The sequence below is a fragment of the Malaya genurostris genome, chromosome 3 (assembly GCF_030247185.1).
Source record: "Malaya genurostris strain Urasoe2022 chromosome 3, Malgen_1.1, whole genome shotgun sequence".
Taxonomy (NCBI): Eukaryota; Metazoa; Arthropoda; class Insecta; order Diptera; family Culicidae; genus Malaya; species Malaya genurostris.
Window position 1 is genome coordinate 86,277,299 of NC_080572.1, and position 18,635 is coordinate 86,295,933.

Below are 18,635 nucleotides of genomic sequence, written 5' to 3' on the forward strand. Positions count from 1 at the left end.
TGGTAATAGGGAAGATCAAGTGAAGTGACATGTAAGTGAAGTGAATGTGAAAGTGGAAGTGAGAACGGCCTATATGTATAGTTACCCTGAAGATGAAGGTATAATTTTTGAAACGTTGGCCGTTAACGAAAAATAAATGTTTTGACGAGAGACTAGTTGACCAAAACGCCATCTGCGATTTTAAAATAGATATGATTACAATCTTTCGAATATTTTTATATAAACGAGAATTATTCGTGAAGGACTAGAGAGTTATTATTGATCACAAATTTAATTTCAAGAATCACATCCACTACTGAATTTCAAAGGCGTTCATACTCTTAGACTTAATTTCTCTATTTATTAGGATTTTCATCTCCTGCTTGAATATTTTCTACTGTGCCTTAGTTCGATCATCGCTTGAATATACAGCTATCGTTTGGTTACCTCATTATCAACTTGATATCGTCTATCGTCGAAGTTGTTCAACACAAATGAAATGAAATTCCGAAAATGATTGCGGCACCACTGATAAAAATTTAAATCTATCTATCTATATAAAAATGCAGAGATCATAGAAATGCGCAGGAGAAAAAGTTCTGATATCGTTCACCAGATGATGGATTGTGTGTAATGGAGTCAGCTGAATAATATTGGTCATTGTGAGTGTAAGTTTAACAAATCTAAAAATTTTTGAATTAATCAATGAGAGATTATGCTGTAGAAGCGCTAAGGTCAAACTAAGAGATTTTCCTTGAATTTTGCTGATTAGATCAATGTTAAAGAGGATTACCAAAATGAATTGAGACTGACATTTCTATGCATTATTCTGTGAAGAATGTTCAAATTTCTAAGATCAATATCAAATTAAAATTTAAGCGTCGTCTCACCAAGCAACAAAAAGTTCCACAGTACCTGAAAAATATCCACTTCAATAGATCTATATAGTACGCGTGGCACTTTTTAACAACTTGAACGCATTTCTGAGAAAACTTTGGCGCTACTTGAAAGCTTTACAAGGAACTGTTCAAAGTTAGTTCTGTTGTGTTGGGTGAATTCAAGTATGAGTAATTCCCTAAAAACGAACTGTTCAGAATACTTTGTAATTTTGGTTACTTTGGCTAAATACAAATTGTAAATATATCCTTCTCTACCAAATGAAGAGCTCTAGAAAATAAACTTTTCAACATATTGTTAAGTTTGTCAATACAGAACACTGGTTAGTGAGCTTTTTCATCGATTACCGAAAGCAAGAATCATATCTGGAAGAGAAAACCTGGCACCTTATATCCTTTATGTCGAAGCCATTAGAGAGAGAACTCTGTTCAGTGCTTTGATACAAAGGATGAGATGATAATCTATACCTTTGCTCATTTTTTGCTTAATAGAAGTATTTCACATTTTCACATTAATTTTTGGTGATATTTCTGTTTTGGGCTGAAGCGAGTGTGTGTCGAATTCCGTTGATTGTAGTTTAATCAGAAACATAATGTAGAGAAACGTTAACCACTTAGTCGACAATGCTGCTATTCGAAAACATAAATTCGAACAAAAAAATTTTTGGCGAGACGAAGTTCGACGGGTCAGCTAGTAAAGTATAATTTTCCACGTGGCTTTTCAACACTTCCACTGGTTATTGAGTATTGATATGTAATACTACGATTTTGACTTCGTAGTTCAATTATTCTCCGAATGAATACAATAAAGTTCAGGGTGAGTATATAATTATTGCACTTTGCAACTGTTCAGGAAGTTTATTATTTCAATACATGGGGAATTTTTCTGTATACCCTTGAAACTGATATTTGCACCGCCACCATTTGACATAATTAAAACAGCAGTTAACTACGATCAAGTTTCATCCAGCCTTTTTGTTGCTATCCGGTTCCACTTATGCTATCCAGACCCCCAACCGGTCGGTATCTTCGACAGGAACTGTCAGTAAAGACATTGTATCTGAACTGCACATGAAGCACAAAAAGTGTTCCCGTTCGAACTGTGCAGATTCGGCATGTGTCTTAAATATGTGCGTGTTCCCCAATCGTTCAGTGAAGCCATAGCTGGGAAGTGCTTGTTTACTGCCAGTCAGCTAAATGTAATGCATTGATCAAAATTAGTTCAGGGTAAACAAAGCCAAAGCTAACGACGTGTTAGTTTATTGTAATTAAAACCGCGTAATTATTTGATGAGTGAGTGCTGAAGCAGTCACGATCGCAAATCGATGCAAGGCGTTCCATTCTTGGCAAAGGAGCATAACCTTTTACAATAGTCTTGACTGTGACGCATCATAGCTTTGTCAACTTTCGTTATATTCAATCCAACAATCACCATAATACTACTTATTGAACTTGTTAACATGATTCAAATAGGTTCAACTAGATTCATATTGGATTTGACAGGTCGTTTGCACGTTTGAAATGGCAATGACGGCTGTCGTCTTTCTTCTTACACGCTGTTTAGTTGAAGACTGTCCCAGAAAGTATGGACGCAACAAAAAACCGCTGCCATTTCGCAATGGTTTAGAATCTGTCAATTTTTATGGCTGCGTCCTGTTGTTTACACTCTTCTCTAACCACTTGCGCAGTTGTTTATTCGTTTTCATTAGTTTGTTTCGAAATGCGTGGACTTTCAGCGGAACAACGTTGAAAAATTGTGTACAAATGGTGCTCAGAACGCGGATTGTCACTGAGAAAGCTAGCAAAAATGGAAGGAGTAAGTGAAAAAACCGTGCGAAATGCAATCATCGGTGAGGATAACACCTTTGAGGATAAACCGAAAACGGGTCGAAAAAAAGGTCCTGTTAACCCTCAATTGGATAAACGTATACTGAAGGCGTTCGAGCAACAGAAGGAGGTTTCAGTTCGGGATGTGGCCAAAAAAGTGGGCACTTCGAAGTCAAATGTTCTTCGTGATAAAAAACGTTTGAATCTTCGAACCTATAAGAAGCAGAAACAACCAAAACGTAGTCCGAAACAAGAAGCATCGATCAGACCGAGGGTTCGAAAGCTGTACAATACGATTCTTGCTGAAAGTTTGAACTGCATAATCATGGACGACGAAACCTACGTCAAACTTGATTACAAATCCTTGTCGGGACCACAATATTATACGGTGCGAGAAGGACAAGTGTTAAACCAGTCCGAGACATCGATTGAAGTCGAAAAATTTGGTAAGACAGCTATGGTCTGGCAAGTAATTTGTAGCTGCGGTAAGATTTCTAAATCCTTCATCACCACTGCTTCAATGGACAGCAAAATATACATCAAGGAACGTTTACAAAAACGACCCATGATTCGAAGCCACAAGGATCCTGTTGTCTTCTGGCCAGATCTTGCTTCTTGCCACTACTCGAAATCAACGGTAGAATGGTATACTACCAAAAATGTCACTTTCGTCCCAAAAGACATGAATCCGCCAAATTGCCCACAACTTCGACCAATTGAGGAATTTTGGGCATTAACGAAGGCACATCTTAGGAAACATGTCTCGGCAGCTGAAATCATTCAACAGTTCGAAAAAGATAGGAAAAAGTGTCAAAACTTGTCGAAGTCTGTACGGAATTTAATGAGGAACGTTGGCAAGAAGGTGCCCCAGCTAGTCTATAATGGCTAAGTAGCAAATGTTGAGAATTTTTTTTTTTATTTTTTTTTTTTTTTTTTTACTTTTTTATTTATGACTTCTGGTCAGTCAGTATTTTTTACTTTTTTCGGTTTTTAACGATATCAAACTAACTAGAGATTATAAGAGGAGAAAGAATATGAAATCATAGAGCCATAGTTAGCCGGTTCGGACAGTAAATGGCAAACGACCTTTGCCTTTACTTTCTGACATATCAGAGACTCGGATAACTCGTATCGCTAAGATGCCGAAGTTCGACTCCTCTGGTAGAAGGTAAAAGTTTAGATACGGGAAGCCTTCTGCTTACTTAAATGACCCTTGTCACGTCTCACTTTTCCACACTTTATTCTTCACATCCTTGCTCTTCCTTGAGTACTATGGCTCTATGATTTCATATTCTTTCTCCTCTTATAATCTCTAGTTAGTTTGATATCGTTAAAAAACCGAAAAAAATGTTGAGAATAATATTCTTTTGTTGTAGTCTAATATTATCAGTATATCGAATAAAAATTGAATATCTAACACTTGTGAATTATTTACAGCGAAATCAAGGTGCGTCCATACTTTCTGGCACAGTCTTTATACAGGTTTTGGTATCAGGCTGCGGAAGTAGCGGTCTAAAATTTCAAAACAGGTGAACAACGTAGATGGAGAAGTAATTTGAACCCTAAACCGTTGATTTGAACTATTGTAGCGATGCTCATGTGCTTCATATAAGGCCCTTGCACAACGATTTTGCCCTTTAATCGCTCCATTAATGCACGCTAATACTTGCATTGAGGTAGTCTACCTAAAGTATACTTTGACAATCTCAGAAAACCGGCATCATGATCTTTCCGATCCATTGAGCCTCCCTTCCAGGCACTCGTGCCTCTTCGAAGCACAATTCCAGCCCATTGTCGACTAATTATTTTTTTTTTGTTTCAATTATAGAGGCTTTAACATCTTAGGTCATTCGCCTCTTCGGACTAGAAAATCTCTCTGACCCTATGTGTGCGGGGTTGGGAATCGAACCCAGGCGGGCTGCGTGAAAGGCATCGACTATCCCATCACGCTATACCCTGGTAATTATTTTGTTCTCTGGCGTATAATAATGGATCTAGCCAAACATGTACTTGAAGTGCACTTGCGTTCGTCTTTTTAATCCTAAATAAGTATGTGCGGGATCCAGCGGCAGGATGACTCTCTCGTCTGTAGAATCTTGCCCAACTATGACACTGTCCGCTTCGTATCAAACATTTTTTTTCTGTTCCTTTTTCTGATTTCGGGAGGGGCCAGGGTCCCTTGTCCCCCCCCCCCCTCTGAGTGCGTGCCTGGCCGGTAAAGAGACGGCTACTAGGATTTAGACCATGTTCGATGTACGCTTTACCAGACGCGGTCGTGTGTTAGAGCCGTGTTTATCACACGTTTAGGGTGGCGAAATGGCAAAGCCTATGCACGGATTCCATAAGACCGCAGGTTCGAGTTCTGTCTCTGAGCGTATCTTTTTCCTAAATATCGTCTTTTCTGTGAGTTTCTGATTCGTTTTTCTTCTCTAATATATACTTCCACTCAGTCATTGCAAAAACTAAACTTAGTTATGGCGACGTTCGGACCATATGGTTGATGCATCAAAATTACATAAGTTTGTGAGGAGTCACTCTGGACGTGTATGTCCTGTCGTTGTCCTAATGGAATACGACACCACCTTCTGTTGGCCAATTCTGGACGTTTACAATTAATGGCTCGGCTTAAACGATCCAACTGCTCACAGTAGAGAGCAGTGCTGATAAACAATCTCTTAAATGGAAATAATAAAAAAAAAAAAGAACTGAGGACGACGCCCATGGAAGTGTGATTCAATAGCAAAGATATCTTATAATCTTTTTATTCGTTATAGATCCAAAATCGATGCATCTACTCCTGTGCCTTCGTCTTATTACAAGTTCTATATCCCATAACCATGATATGATCAAAGTGAATATCAATAAACAGGTTAGTTTTCGGATAAAGAAGCAACTGTATGTTATATGTAAACCCGGATTACAAAAAACGAGTATAAATAGCTACAGAATCATATAATACATTGTGCTTTTGGGACAAATTCTTAGAACAGATTCTCTCAGTCGTTCAAAGTCTCTAGATATTCCAGAAATCCAGAAAAAAATATTAAAAAATTTGGCAACACGTCTGAATACCGAAAACATTAACACTAAATCAAGTAATGGAACATTCCCCGGTACTCTAAATGGCGTACGTTTGTTACGCATGCGCTTGAAGAGGCCTATACCTTCTTATGTGATTTTCGGTCAGAATACAAGAATTCCGTGCAAATCACTTATTACCTATGACAATCAGATGGCCACATGCCAATATTACCAAAAAGCTGTTCACTACGGAAAGCCATGTGATAAATTGAACAAGGAGACAACTGCACCAAAGGACAACGGTGCTTCCTTCACACAAACCCCAAGCAACCCCAGTACACCTGTGACAGCCACCAACAACAATGAAAGCTTCAACGAAACCATCAGTATCCCCCATAGAACGAAGTACACTAGCTGCAGTTAACAACTTACCCTCCAACCAACCAGCAACTGCAACTAATGTACAACAAGGCGCATCTACAGCAATTAGCAACGAAATCAACAACAATACCACGGCAATGGATGACGAGACGAACCACGAACAAACTGCCCCTCAATCCTCGCAGGAGGAAAATGGAAGCTCCTCTCCCCCTAGAAAAAGGGTGACAACGAGATCCAATACAAAAAAAAATCATTTATTTAAAAAATCGGCTCAATCGGCCACGTAAAGCTTGTACGCATATAGGCCTGAATAAAACTATCTTTTGAATAAAAAAAAAGTAATGAAACATTTAAATTTCAAAAATTAAGGATTTTATATATTTTATAAGATAATTACTTCTAATTTTCGAAAGTTTTGAAATACTCTTTATTGTTTTCTTCTGAAGTCACCTCTACATGTTTTCTATTAGCACGACTGTATCCCGAAACTATGTGTTTTTCAACGTCAAATTCCGGTACGGTATGTAACCCGTAAATGTACCGCTCAGTGCCGGCCAGCACTATAGTAATCGACAGCACATCCGCTCTCCCGCAACATCTACCATGTTTCCGAAACTCCGTTATCAGTGTTTTCTCCCATTTCCCGTTCATCTTGAACCACGTTATCGCACACGAATCGTCGAAGGAGGCCACAGACCTTCACAGAGATTCGTCTCGCTCTGTTAGTTCTTATCGCAGAAAATACGCTCTGCGATTGCAGTTGCTCGGTCATCAAAGATTTCTATGGAAACTTGCATTGCTTGTAATGCAAGTAATCCAGCCGACACAAGCCTCTTCATGAGTCATTGGCAGCAGCAACAGAAAACATTTATCATTTTGTTGGAACAAACGAATTTTACGAATGTTATCAATTCTATTACTGACTAAGATCTGTTGCACACTGATTAGTGATACCGGAAACGATAGTAAAATGATTCATTTGATGTTTCCCAATCTTTTCTTACCTTAGCACCAATCTGGTTTCCGCACTGGCCGGCCTGCAGATGAACAATTTCTCTCATTTTGAACGGTAACTTGAAACAAACAGCAGTTCCTCAAGGAAAAACCAGTACTCTTGGATCACACCCTTGTCAACTCGCGCACTGCACTCGTTAAACTGAGAAAACGTGACACGGTTTCACCGGAATTTGGCAATGGTTCCGCGTAAGGCACTGCTGGGATGACCCACACTCACAACTTTCTTCACGGAAGAAAACTGGGAAAGTAATCCGTACGAGTCGGCGTTCGGCGTTCGTGTGGCCAATCTGACTACTCAGCAGCTTAGTTTTGCTTTCTCTCTTTCCCTTCGGTTGCGATGAAGATTGGCAGTGAAATAAACGCAATGGTGGATTTTTACGGAAAAATGATGATGCAGTCAGCTCCAATTTCTTCGGCACTGGCGGAACAACTGGTGGAAGCAATAGACTTTAAGGCACAACCGTCCACAGTAACGGGCAAGCAACAACTGATTCCAATTTTCAATCCAAAAGAAATTTTATCACAGTTTAGAACACACCGAAAAGCAAGAATGAACGCAAAGACATGGAAGAAGTGGAAATGTACAGCAAACTCTCTCTTTCTCTCTCTCTCGTTTCCACACTCTCTGCTTCGACAACGGCAGTAAGTTCACTCATGCAAACGCCGGCCGGCATCATTAATCACGACACCACTATTCACCCACCACCCCACAGCAGAGCAGAGAAAGGCAAACCAACCCAACCACCCAACAAGACGAGAGCGCAACCGGTGCATATCAGCATAGTTCATGCCACGCACATGACTGTGATTCATTTATGATTCATTCGAGCGGTGAAGAGAGAGAGAGAGAGAGAGAGAAAACATGCCCAATTATCTATTACAATGTTTACTGAACTGCCTGTGATTGTGACGTGTTGGCTACTGATTGTTTTTTCCAGGCAAGAGAAAAAGGAATGATAAACCATGCAAGGAACTTTTTTTTTGTTTTTTTTTTCTATTTATTTGAGTATGAGTTACAATTAAATTATTAAGATTTAAATTGGGTGTTCAGCCACAAGTGGTGACTTTTCAGCCCTATTATATACATGATTTGGTTATTACCATGAAGACATCATTTGCTTCCGCAATTCTGTGATTTTTGTGTAGGGAAAATTGTAAACCTACTTGTATTGTGTAATGGGGAAACCCAAGTAACAATTTTTGTTACGCTAGCTTGTTTGTGACTAGTTTTCAACCAGATATTTGAGTGATTGTTACTAACATCTAACCACTTGCATGACTCAAAAAGCGCAGTTTCTACTAGTTGTTAAGTCGGCTAAAAATAAGTTGTCGTTACGTTGTAATGCCATACTGAAATAACTTATCTTTTCATAACTTGAAAATAACTTGTTTTCAAGTAAACTAGTTGAAACTTAGTCACCATCGGCATTATAAACATTGAATGAATCCAGAATACTTTTCTATCATCAATAAAAAAAAAGCAGAAGAGTACTTTTAGTCACAAACTTGATACAAGGTACTAATTTCACAACGATCCAAAAATTGTCGAGCGGAATTCAATTTTACTTAACTGTTTTTTATGCGCCTTCAATCAAAATCTGTTTATAAAGATATAAAAAATAAACAACAAAATAACCCTATGGTCAGAATGCTCCAAATTATTCCAAGTAGAGTGATTTCTCATCATTTTAAATTCATATATCATGAGAATTATAATATTATCACAATCGATGTTCCATCCCTATACTATTTTCTTCGTGTTTATGACAATGCATAGAACAAAAATAACTATTCTGCCTTTCACTATTTTCGGCAAAAAGTAGTTTTGAAAAAAGTTTTATCCTGGTTTCATTTACGTTTCATACACTTTTTGAGACTCCATATTGAGTTCGCCATATTCAAGCCAAGAAAGGTTGTTTTGTTTGCATTTTCGTTATCATAACGTTGGGAAAACCTACCGATAACAATCTGAATCAATGAAGAAATTGTATGTTATAATCTTATAATAAGTTATTGCTATATCAATTCACAGTAACGATTCACATATACGTTTACGTATTTATAATGGTTTCACAACGGAAAATAAACCTTTTTTCAACTAGTAGCTAAAAACATAGCTGCGATTAAAGATATGTTAGAATCAAGTAACGATAACTTACAAATGATAGTTAGTTCAATGTTTACGTTATAAGCAAACACTGCTGTCACCTTGTTTTAACCAGTATAATATAAAAAACATGTTCGTGCTCTTGTTGCAACACAGTTGGGCTGAGTGGTATCAAAACTAGTTACGGGTTGCTACTATTGAAGTCAAATAAACTTATTTTCAACTAGTAGCTAGAAGCATAGTTGTGATTAAAGATATGTTTGGATTAAGTAACGATAGCTTATAAATTATATTTAATTCAATATGACACAAAGATGTTATGATTGGAAACCTAAATAACTATTTCGTAACTAGTTATGTTATGATGAAACATTGCTGTCACCATGTTTTAACCAGAATAACATAAAAAAACATATTCGTGCTCTTGTTTCAACATAGTTTGGAGTTTGTCGTATCAGAACTAGTTGCGAATTGCTACTTGGGAAAGGAACTTATATACTAACTTACTAACAAAAACAGAGAGCGAATCGATTTAATTGAAGATTGCATCGATTTTTGTCGGAATTTGCTTATAATATTATGTGACATTACATCTAATGGTTCTATATTTGTGAGTCTGTGTAACTCATTTGTACTAAACCAGGGAGGACGCTTCAAAATCATTTTCAGAATTTTATTCTGAATCCTTTGAAGCGTTTTCTTCCTGGTGGAACAACAACTTGACCAAATTGGTACTGCATAAAGCATGGCTGGTCTGAAAATTTGTTTATAAATTAACAACTTGTTTTTTAGACAGAGCTTAGAATTTCTGTTTATAAGAGGATATAAACATTTAATATGTTTATTATACTTTGCCTGGATTCCTTCAATGTGATCCTTGAAAGTGAGTTTTTTGTCTTACGTTAAACCTAAGTATTTAGCTTGATCAGACCATGTCAATTCCAAGCCATTCAATTTGAGAATGTGATTATTGTTTGGTTTAAGAAAAGAAGCTCTTGGCTTACGAGGAAAGATAATTAATTGCGTTTTTGCTGCATTTGGTTTAATTTTCCATTTTAACAGATAATCACTGAAAATATTCAAGCTTTTTTGTAGGCGACTGCAAATCACTCTTAGATTTCTACCTGTGGCTAACAGACTTGTGTCGTCACAGAATAGCAATTTCTGACAACCAACGGGTAGATTTGGAAGATCAGAAGTGAAAATATTATACAAAATTGGAGCTACGCTCAAGCCCTGCGGACCACCTGCTAGTACGGATAGAAATTCAGATTTACAATTGTGATAAAGAGTGTCCCAGAAAGTATGGACGCACTTTGATTTCGCTGTAAATAATTCACAAGTGTTAGATATTCAAATTTTATTCGATATACTGATAATATTAGACTACAACAACAGAATATTATTCTCAACATTTGCTACTTAGCCATTGTAGACTAGCTGGCGCACCTTCTTGCGAACGTTCCTCATTAAATTCCGTACAGACTTCTTGGCGACAAGTTTTGACACTTGTTTCCAATTATTTTCGAACTGTTGAATGATTTCAGCTGCCGAGACATGTTTACTAAAGCTACGATCAGACTAGCCAGTTTATCTGTCACAGTTTATCTGCCACAGACATGTAATTTTTCGTCAGTTTATATTTGGTCTGGCAATGTGATTACACTATTCACAGTTAAATGACTGCAACAGTCAAGTTTGACTGCCGACAGTCAATACTTTGACAGTTGTTATGGTTGACTGTGACAGACTTTTTGAGCATGTCTTTATTGTGATTACATTGGTCAGACAAATAAAACTAGTTACAGACTTAAATATAGGGAGTGGGCTGTTTATTACAGTTTTTCTGCACAAAGTGATCACTTTGGAAGAAAATTTGTGGGGCAGAGAACTTTTCACGGAATATTGCATTATGATAAAATATCGATCTGGTCTCACAAACGGAAGTTCGTTGCGTTGCTACTTGGTGTGTTGTGTTTGGAAGCTATTGAAAAAAGGAATATAAATGTGCTCCGGGTTTTTTACCTTTTATTATAATTTTTCAAAAATAGGTATAAAAATCGCTCAAACCTTAGAAAAATTTTCCGAGACCCGAAGACGCATTATTATTTTAGAAAATTTCAAATACTGAACTTTTCCACAGTTTTAAACAATATGAAACCGAAGCTCTTCGATGTATCTAAAAATCATTTACTAACCATGTATGAAGTGAGTGTGTTTCTGTTAAAATGAAACGTTTATTTTAAGTGAGAAAAAAATAGTCGAAATAGTGACCATCTTTCTGGCAATTTGTGGATACCTCGAGAATCAGACATCCCATTTTCGACTTCTTCGTAGGAATTGAAATGGTGCAAAGTCTATGCGTAGCTATTCGATGAAAACAAATGGTAGTCATTTCATTTAAATTCATATTTGTTTTCCTTCTCTGAATGATTTACATTTCAAGTGATTCTATAATAAAATATTTCATCTTTGTTACAGTACTTTGGTTGTTCTGTTTCTTATTTCCTATCTGTATCTTGGTGTTCACTGATTTAGTGTCATTTAATACAAATAGTATACGGAAATAAATTAATACGACGGTGAGGGAGAAGCTCCCAGTCAAGTGCTTTGATTGTATGCTTCCTGAACTTTGAAACTGATTTTGATTTGACTCTGCAGTATTTTTCTTCAAATGCAAACATAATTCTAATGCCTTCCCCAAATCATCTCTTTCTAATACAAAATTCGACAATTTTTGAATGATTAAAATATACGATGATGTTTGTTCATATACATCATAGTTATGTATATTTGATATGTTTAGAAGATGTCATAACAACAACAAAAAAATTGAGATTCTTTTACACCATATGTTCATTATCTACACGTTTGTGTCTCAACGCTCACATCATACGGGTATATCTGCTATTACTAAAAAATCCAGAGTGGCACCGAGATCGAAAGCGTGAAAAAATATGTTTCGCAATTGTGAAGTATTTTTCACGCAACAAATACATTATCAATAAATTGTAAATGGAGTGGTAGATTCAAAAATCAAATGCAATGAAAATCCATAGAATCATCCTACCTCCGTAAATATGACAATTAAAGAGATGAAATTTTGGGAAGGAAGCTCTTCCAAATATGGTATAACGGTATGAATTCGCCTTGGGGCAGAGTTCAGATTTTGACAGATCCACAATTTTATTACCAAACGCTTTGTAATCTATTCAATTATCGAACTAATGAACGGACGATAAGCTATTGGAAATTTAATAAATATTTACAAAATCTAGAAAAAAATTCAAATAAGTACATTTTCTGTTACCGTTCAGCATTTTTTAATTTGAAGTAGTTAATACTTTTTTCATTAATTCATTATTTAATTTTTCATAATTATTTCATCCAAGTACAAAGCAAAACGTTCCAGTACTATGCTTCTGGAGATCCATTGCACTTTATCGTGAAGGAGGAGCTCGAAAAATTCAGTAGTAATTTCTATTAAGAATTCTACGAAATATGCGATAAGCTTCATTATTTCGACTGGAAATGACGACAATGACAACGCGGTTCGGTGAGAAGTTAGTACACGTGGTTAGGAGATAGAATTGGGGTCCGATACTCGTCAATCGATTTCGATCGACTTTAAGTACTTTTTTTGTAAAATAAACAATATTTGTGTATAGAACTAAAGAGCCGCAGCATCATATCCAAAGAGCCTTGGGCTATCCTGACTCCCGGCTTCCTGTTCCTGAAATAGTGGTCATATACTCAAAAATGGAACTCACTTACTTTTCGTAGACGTTGCTTGACCGATATTCACAAATTTAGGTTCAAATAAAAGGCCAAAACTCCTGAGCTTCTGAACTTTGCGCGGATGCAAGTGTTTAAAATTTCATTTTTGCCATTTCTAAAATTTAGGTATTTAAAATTTAAACCGTCGTTTAAAGTACGATGGCCGAATCATATAAAATCTTATAAAATTTACTAAAATCAATACAGTTTGTAAGTCATGTTAACAGATGGTCATTCGAACCGACTTCATTTACACCGGTTGCAGAAGTACCTGCAATAGCAAAACTGTTTCATTTTGTTGGTTGTTGGTGGTACTAATTGATGCGCAATCGATTTTTTTTGTTTTCTTTCAAGACGCAATAAAAATTATTTCGAACAATACCACATATATGAGAATGTGAGAATATGAGTAATACGAGAAAGCCATCAATACACCACTAGGTGGATTAAAACAGGTTTTTTTTATTACTATCTGGTTTCTACACATTAGAAAAAAAATTGATCACGAAACCAACCCACGTGTACTCAGAGCCGGTTAAACATGTTAAGCCCAGGTGGGTAATTTTTCGTACCAGGGAAAACGACCCACTATTTTGAAGTATTATTTAGTCGATTTTCAAATAATATTTTGTTTCGATATAACTTTGCATGAGACGCGTAAATTCGAAGCTTGAAGCATTTTCGATATTTTGTTGTAAAACAAAATTGCGCATTTAAGGTTAAATACAATATCAAACTACAAAATTTCTGTCAATATTTGTTTGGAATCTTAAGTCAGCAGTTTTTTAGGTTCCGTATAAACTTATTTGTGTTTGCAAATTTTCGAAATTATTTTTTTGAGAATTCTGGTTACCCTGATCGGTTAGTTGGTTGGAGTTGATGGTGAAAGATGTCTCGCATGAATCGAAAGCAATGTCTTGGCATTACATTCCTTCTGTGGAATTTGGCTTTTCTGTTTCAACAGACTTCGCAGCCGATTCTTAGCATACAAAATCATTTCATGGCTAGTACTACGATCCTACTGACACTATGAATCATTCCAGATCGGGGCTCGAACATATGACAACTGGTTTATAAGACCAGCGCCGTATGCATTGAACCGCAAACCCAGGCGAATCGAACGGCGCACAAAACAAATCCAGCCGCTGATGTGCATAGCACATTGTTAAAAAAGTCCCGGGACCGACTGAGATGACGTTTGTAATGTTAAACTATCATCATCGTTCAGAAGACAAGTGTTTTCACGTCAATCCACACCACAAACACTAAACTTACCGACATATAAGTGACGTTACTTTTTGATTTACGAAAACATAAAAATAACGAATTCCGTTTATTGATAAAACATTGTTTCCTATAAGGAAAAACCGGGCAAGTCCTGCAATGGTTTAAGAAGTGTTGCCTGCACTCAGATTAAAAACAAAGATTTGTGGTATTCTGATTTTAACGTGACCAAATTGAGCAGTCATCCGGAAAAAAATGTGAGCAAATTTTGATAATCGTGATGGATGAACACAAAATCAAAGTCCGACTGAACTGGAAGTGCTTTTATGATCGTATGCAAAAATCTGGGCATGAAAAAATCTTTTCCAAATAAGTGCCTCGTTCGCTTTCAATCTATCAACAGTAACAACCCATCAACAATCCAGAGAGCTGGTCAGCATTGTGTAGTAGCAATAAAAATGATTTCTTGCATTGGTATGAAACAGTGGACGAAACATGGATCTATCTTTTTTCTCCGGAGTTTTTTTTTATTCAATAATATAATTTTTTTAAGGCACACTGCTTAAGCTCTAAGGTGCCGAGGGCTTTTTCTAATTTCATTAACGACTAACTTAAAACTAGGATAGTATAATCGGATAATGTTGTATTGGGGTCGTAGTGGTCGACTTTGGCAGATCCAGCCTTCAGCTGGCGATCGGCACCGGCCGGTGGATGGAATATGTCATGAGTCTTCCAGATGACGTTGGCCGCATCCTTCGGTCCGTGTGGGTCCGCAGGAAACACCCCCAGGCTACGAATACCCGGCGGGTGGCCCGCATGACTAGAGCGGCCTTCCGTGGGCGATGATGGTGATGTTACATAAGACAACGAAAAAATTAGAGGGTTGTATTCAAGACACGACCGAGCACAATAACATTAAAAATGAAACGTTTCTAGGGTCTTCATAATTAATACAAAAATAAAGATGATAATGATGATGATACACTAGACTAAAAACATATTCAATTGACTAATTACAAACTTGTTCTAGTTTAAGCACTGAGATTGTTAGCGAATGATAAAATTGACAATTAGAATCTTTCTTGATTATTGATTCTATTCAATTTTGATCCCTTTCCACAAATTTCAAAACTGTTAAGTTTTTGAATAACGTCCTTTAACTAGAAGTCAATTATGATGAATTCAAAGTTACTCGAAAGCTCAATTTTAGATACAAACAATTTAAACATTTAAACCTGAACAAATAAAACTTTTATTTTATGATAATAATTTTCGAGAAACGTACAAACTTATTAATTTTATAAACAGTTAATCGATCCAAGAAACGATTTTATTTATTTTAACGAAAGATGTTGTACCGGTACACTCAGTAATAGTGTAATTTTATTAATCCTTCTTCAAAATCGTCAATAATCTTCGGAAAATGTCGGTAAATAATATGGCAACAATACGAGCAAGAAAGCATGTGAAACAGTCCGCATAAAATATTTAGTTACTTACATTGATTTTCGCTTTGGCATATTAGGAATATACGGAATGGATACGCAACAAAATTCCGAAATTTTGTTAATATTGTAACTTGATGTTATTAACATATGAATGAACATTGTCATAGTTACAACGCGTGTAGTCATCAGACGTTTATTGTTTTGAAGAAAATAATAATTAAACTGAAACTGGCGGTTAACCAAATTCTACGAGGGTTCCTATTCAAAGGATAAATGGAAAAGCGCAGGTAAACTTACCTTGAGTTTATCTTTGATAGTATATGATATTGCATCTAATTGAACTGTATATGTGAGCCTGTGGAACTCATTTATACTACTAAACCGAGGAGGCCGCTTTTAGATAAGTTCCAGAATTTAATTTTGAATCTTTTGAAGCGTTCAATTCCTGGTGGGGCAACAACTTCTTCAGTCACATTGTCACGTTTTGTTCGTATGGGAATTGAAATTTAAGTATGCAAACCGATCCATTGACAAATTAAAACATTTTTAAGCTTACAATATTGAAGCTTTGGAATAATTTAAATTAGGAAAATCCATTAACAAATCATCGAGCAACAAGCGCTGCAAATTAGATCCGCAAAAAATCTATCGCCGATAATTCTAAATTGGCCTGATAGATACCAGAGAACCAAAATGAAATACTCAATTCAAACCAATTTTTCAATGGTATGCAATTGAAATATTCAAATAACGTCATCTCATAAGTTCAAAAGAATCGGTAACCACGCTGATTCGGTTCTTCAATAGCTAGATAATATATAAGATACTCAAGCGTACACGGTGTTGCGCAGACAACAGGAAATTTCACCAACACATAATGCAAAAGCGACAATCCAGCGAGCGAACGCATACACAATCCAGTAATCAGCTCACTGGACGAGCTACTTGTTTCGTTCACAGTCAAACATCAACTAGGCAAAGAAATATTGTGCAGCCTATATTTATAGATTTCTCTTCATACTACGCAGAACGATGCGGTGTTTTTTATGCATGACGCAAAGCCTCCTGTGCCGAACAAGAAGTTGACGTCATTTTGCACAACGGGGATTGGTGGATGAAAACATAGGTCGATTCTAACCATTTTTTCAATAGTATGCTATTGAAATACTGAAACGACGTTGCCATATATGTTTAAGTTAAAAGTTTCCGAATCGATTGGTTGTTAAATTATAACAATCCATCAACAAATGACCGAGTTATTAACGTTCAAAATTATGACACAAAAAGGTTACGCGACTATTTTTGAAACTTTTAATTGACACCCGGCCCCATATAGTGAAGAGTAAGGCATTTTTAATGCCAAAATATAGAGAAGTAAATATTGCGGAAAACGAAGTAAAATGAGGATATGGGAACGAAATGACTAAGAACGACAGAGATCTAATTAGTTGACATAGAGATGGAGAAGAGACGGGGAGGGGGGAAGCGAAAAGGTTAGTGACAGCAAAAAGATCTTGTTAGTTCCGATGAAGATAGTGGACAGATGAGGAATCGGGATAATCGGCCGAAGTTAGTGTCGAACCTGCAGGTGAAAATTATTCTTAGCCACTGTTGAAACAACGTCGATAAATAGGAGGAACTTTCTAAGCAAGATGTAACAGATTACACTTGTATATTAATGTGTTTGAGGAACTGGTATATCAGAAGCATATATGAACTATCCCGACTCGCCAACACATCCCGAACCGGAACCTCAGGCGGTTCCTCCGGAGTTGTTTAAATATTTAGACGGGGAAAACGCAACAGGTAGCTGCAACAAGTATGGCGTCAGTTTTTAGATGCTCGAGGTTTAATTAACGTCGACTATCTTGATAAGGAAGTACTAACAAAAGTTTTTAGTTATTAATGCGTTAGGAGGTATTAATGAATTAATGAAGTATGGAATCATAAATCATTCTATAAGTATGACATAAAAAATTTAAATAATAAATAAGGAAATTTTGCTCAAGAAATGTAGTTTCATTAGTTAGTTCCTGGACTTTTTGGACGATGTGGAAGCAACCTTCTCTACGGCAGTATCGAACCACACAGAGTGCAAGTCGATTCGACACTGAATTTGGTTTTCTGTGAGTAATTTTCTCAAATGCGAACGCACTCATTGAAGAGCAGAAATCATATGGAAACCGTGAACTTATGTATACGAAACCATCATATCATTTAGAGGAATTACAATAGTTTGAAAAACAGGGAGAATTAGACATTGTTCGTGGTTGAGTTGTACATAGATGTTCAAAACCTAACCACTGTCTGTATGGTTTTACTTCTATATTTTGAATCTTATGTGAAGATAAAGAATGGAAAGGTGAGACGTGACAAGGTTGATTTTAGCAAGCAGAAATCTTTTACTAACTTAACTTTCGCAAGAGGAATTGGTTTTAAGCATCTCATCAATGCAAATCACTCGAGTCTCTGGTATGCCGGAAAGTACCGATAAAAGTCTTTTACCACTTACTATCCGAACCGACAAAAGAATAGTTATCAGAAGTTGTTACTTTCTACTTGCGGATGCATTCTCGTACACAATTAATTCTTCACTATCTCTAATAGTGAAAAAGTGAAAATGGCATGATGAGTTTCCATCAGGTAGCGGTGAGTGCAGCGCTACTGAATACCGCTTACAACCTAAACAGGTAGCATGCTGTGACTCTGGGGGCATAAGCAATAGTTCGAATAAACCTTTCATTCTGATGTTCAACTAGCTGTATAGAGATTAAGAAAAATATCCATACAGTGAAGAACCTAACGTGTATAAGAATGCTGTCGCAAGTAGAAACTGACAACTTCTGGTAACTTTTCTTTTACCGGTTCGTATAGCAAATAGTAAAAGACCTTTTTCGGCACTTTCCGGCATAGCAGAGACTCGAGTGATTTGCATGAATGAGATGCTTAAACTCGACC

At 36.6% G+C, this 18,635-nt stretch overlaps 1 protein-coding gene across 1 annotated transcript in view; it reads right to left on the minus strand.

The window, feature by feature from the left end:
• Window positions 1-7,606, minus strand: part of LOC131435033 (tubulin beta-3 chain) — an 83,544-nt gene extending 75,938 nt beyond the window's left edge. The window contains exon 1 of the mRNA XM_058602498.1: window positions 7,109-7,606. Within this exon, the coding sequence (XP_058458481.1) occupies window positions 7,109-7,165 (57 nt within the window). The 5' untranslated portion in view covers window positions 7,166-7,606. The remainder of the gene's footprint in view (window positions 1-7,108) is intronic.
• Window positions 7,607-18,635: the final 11,029 nt, after the last annotated feature.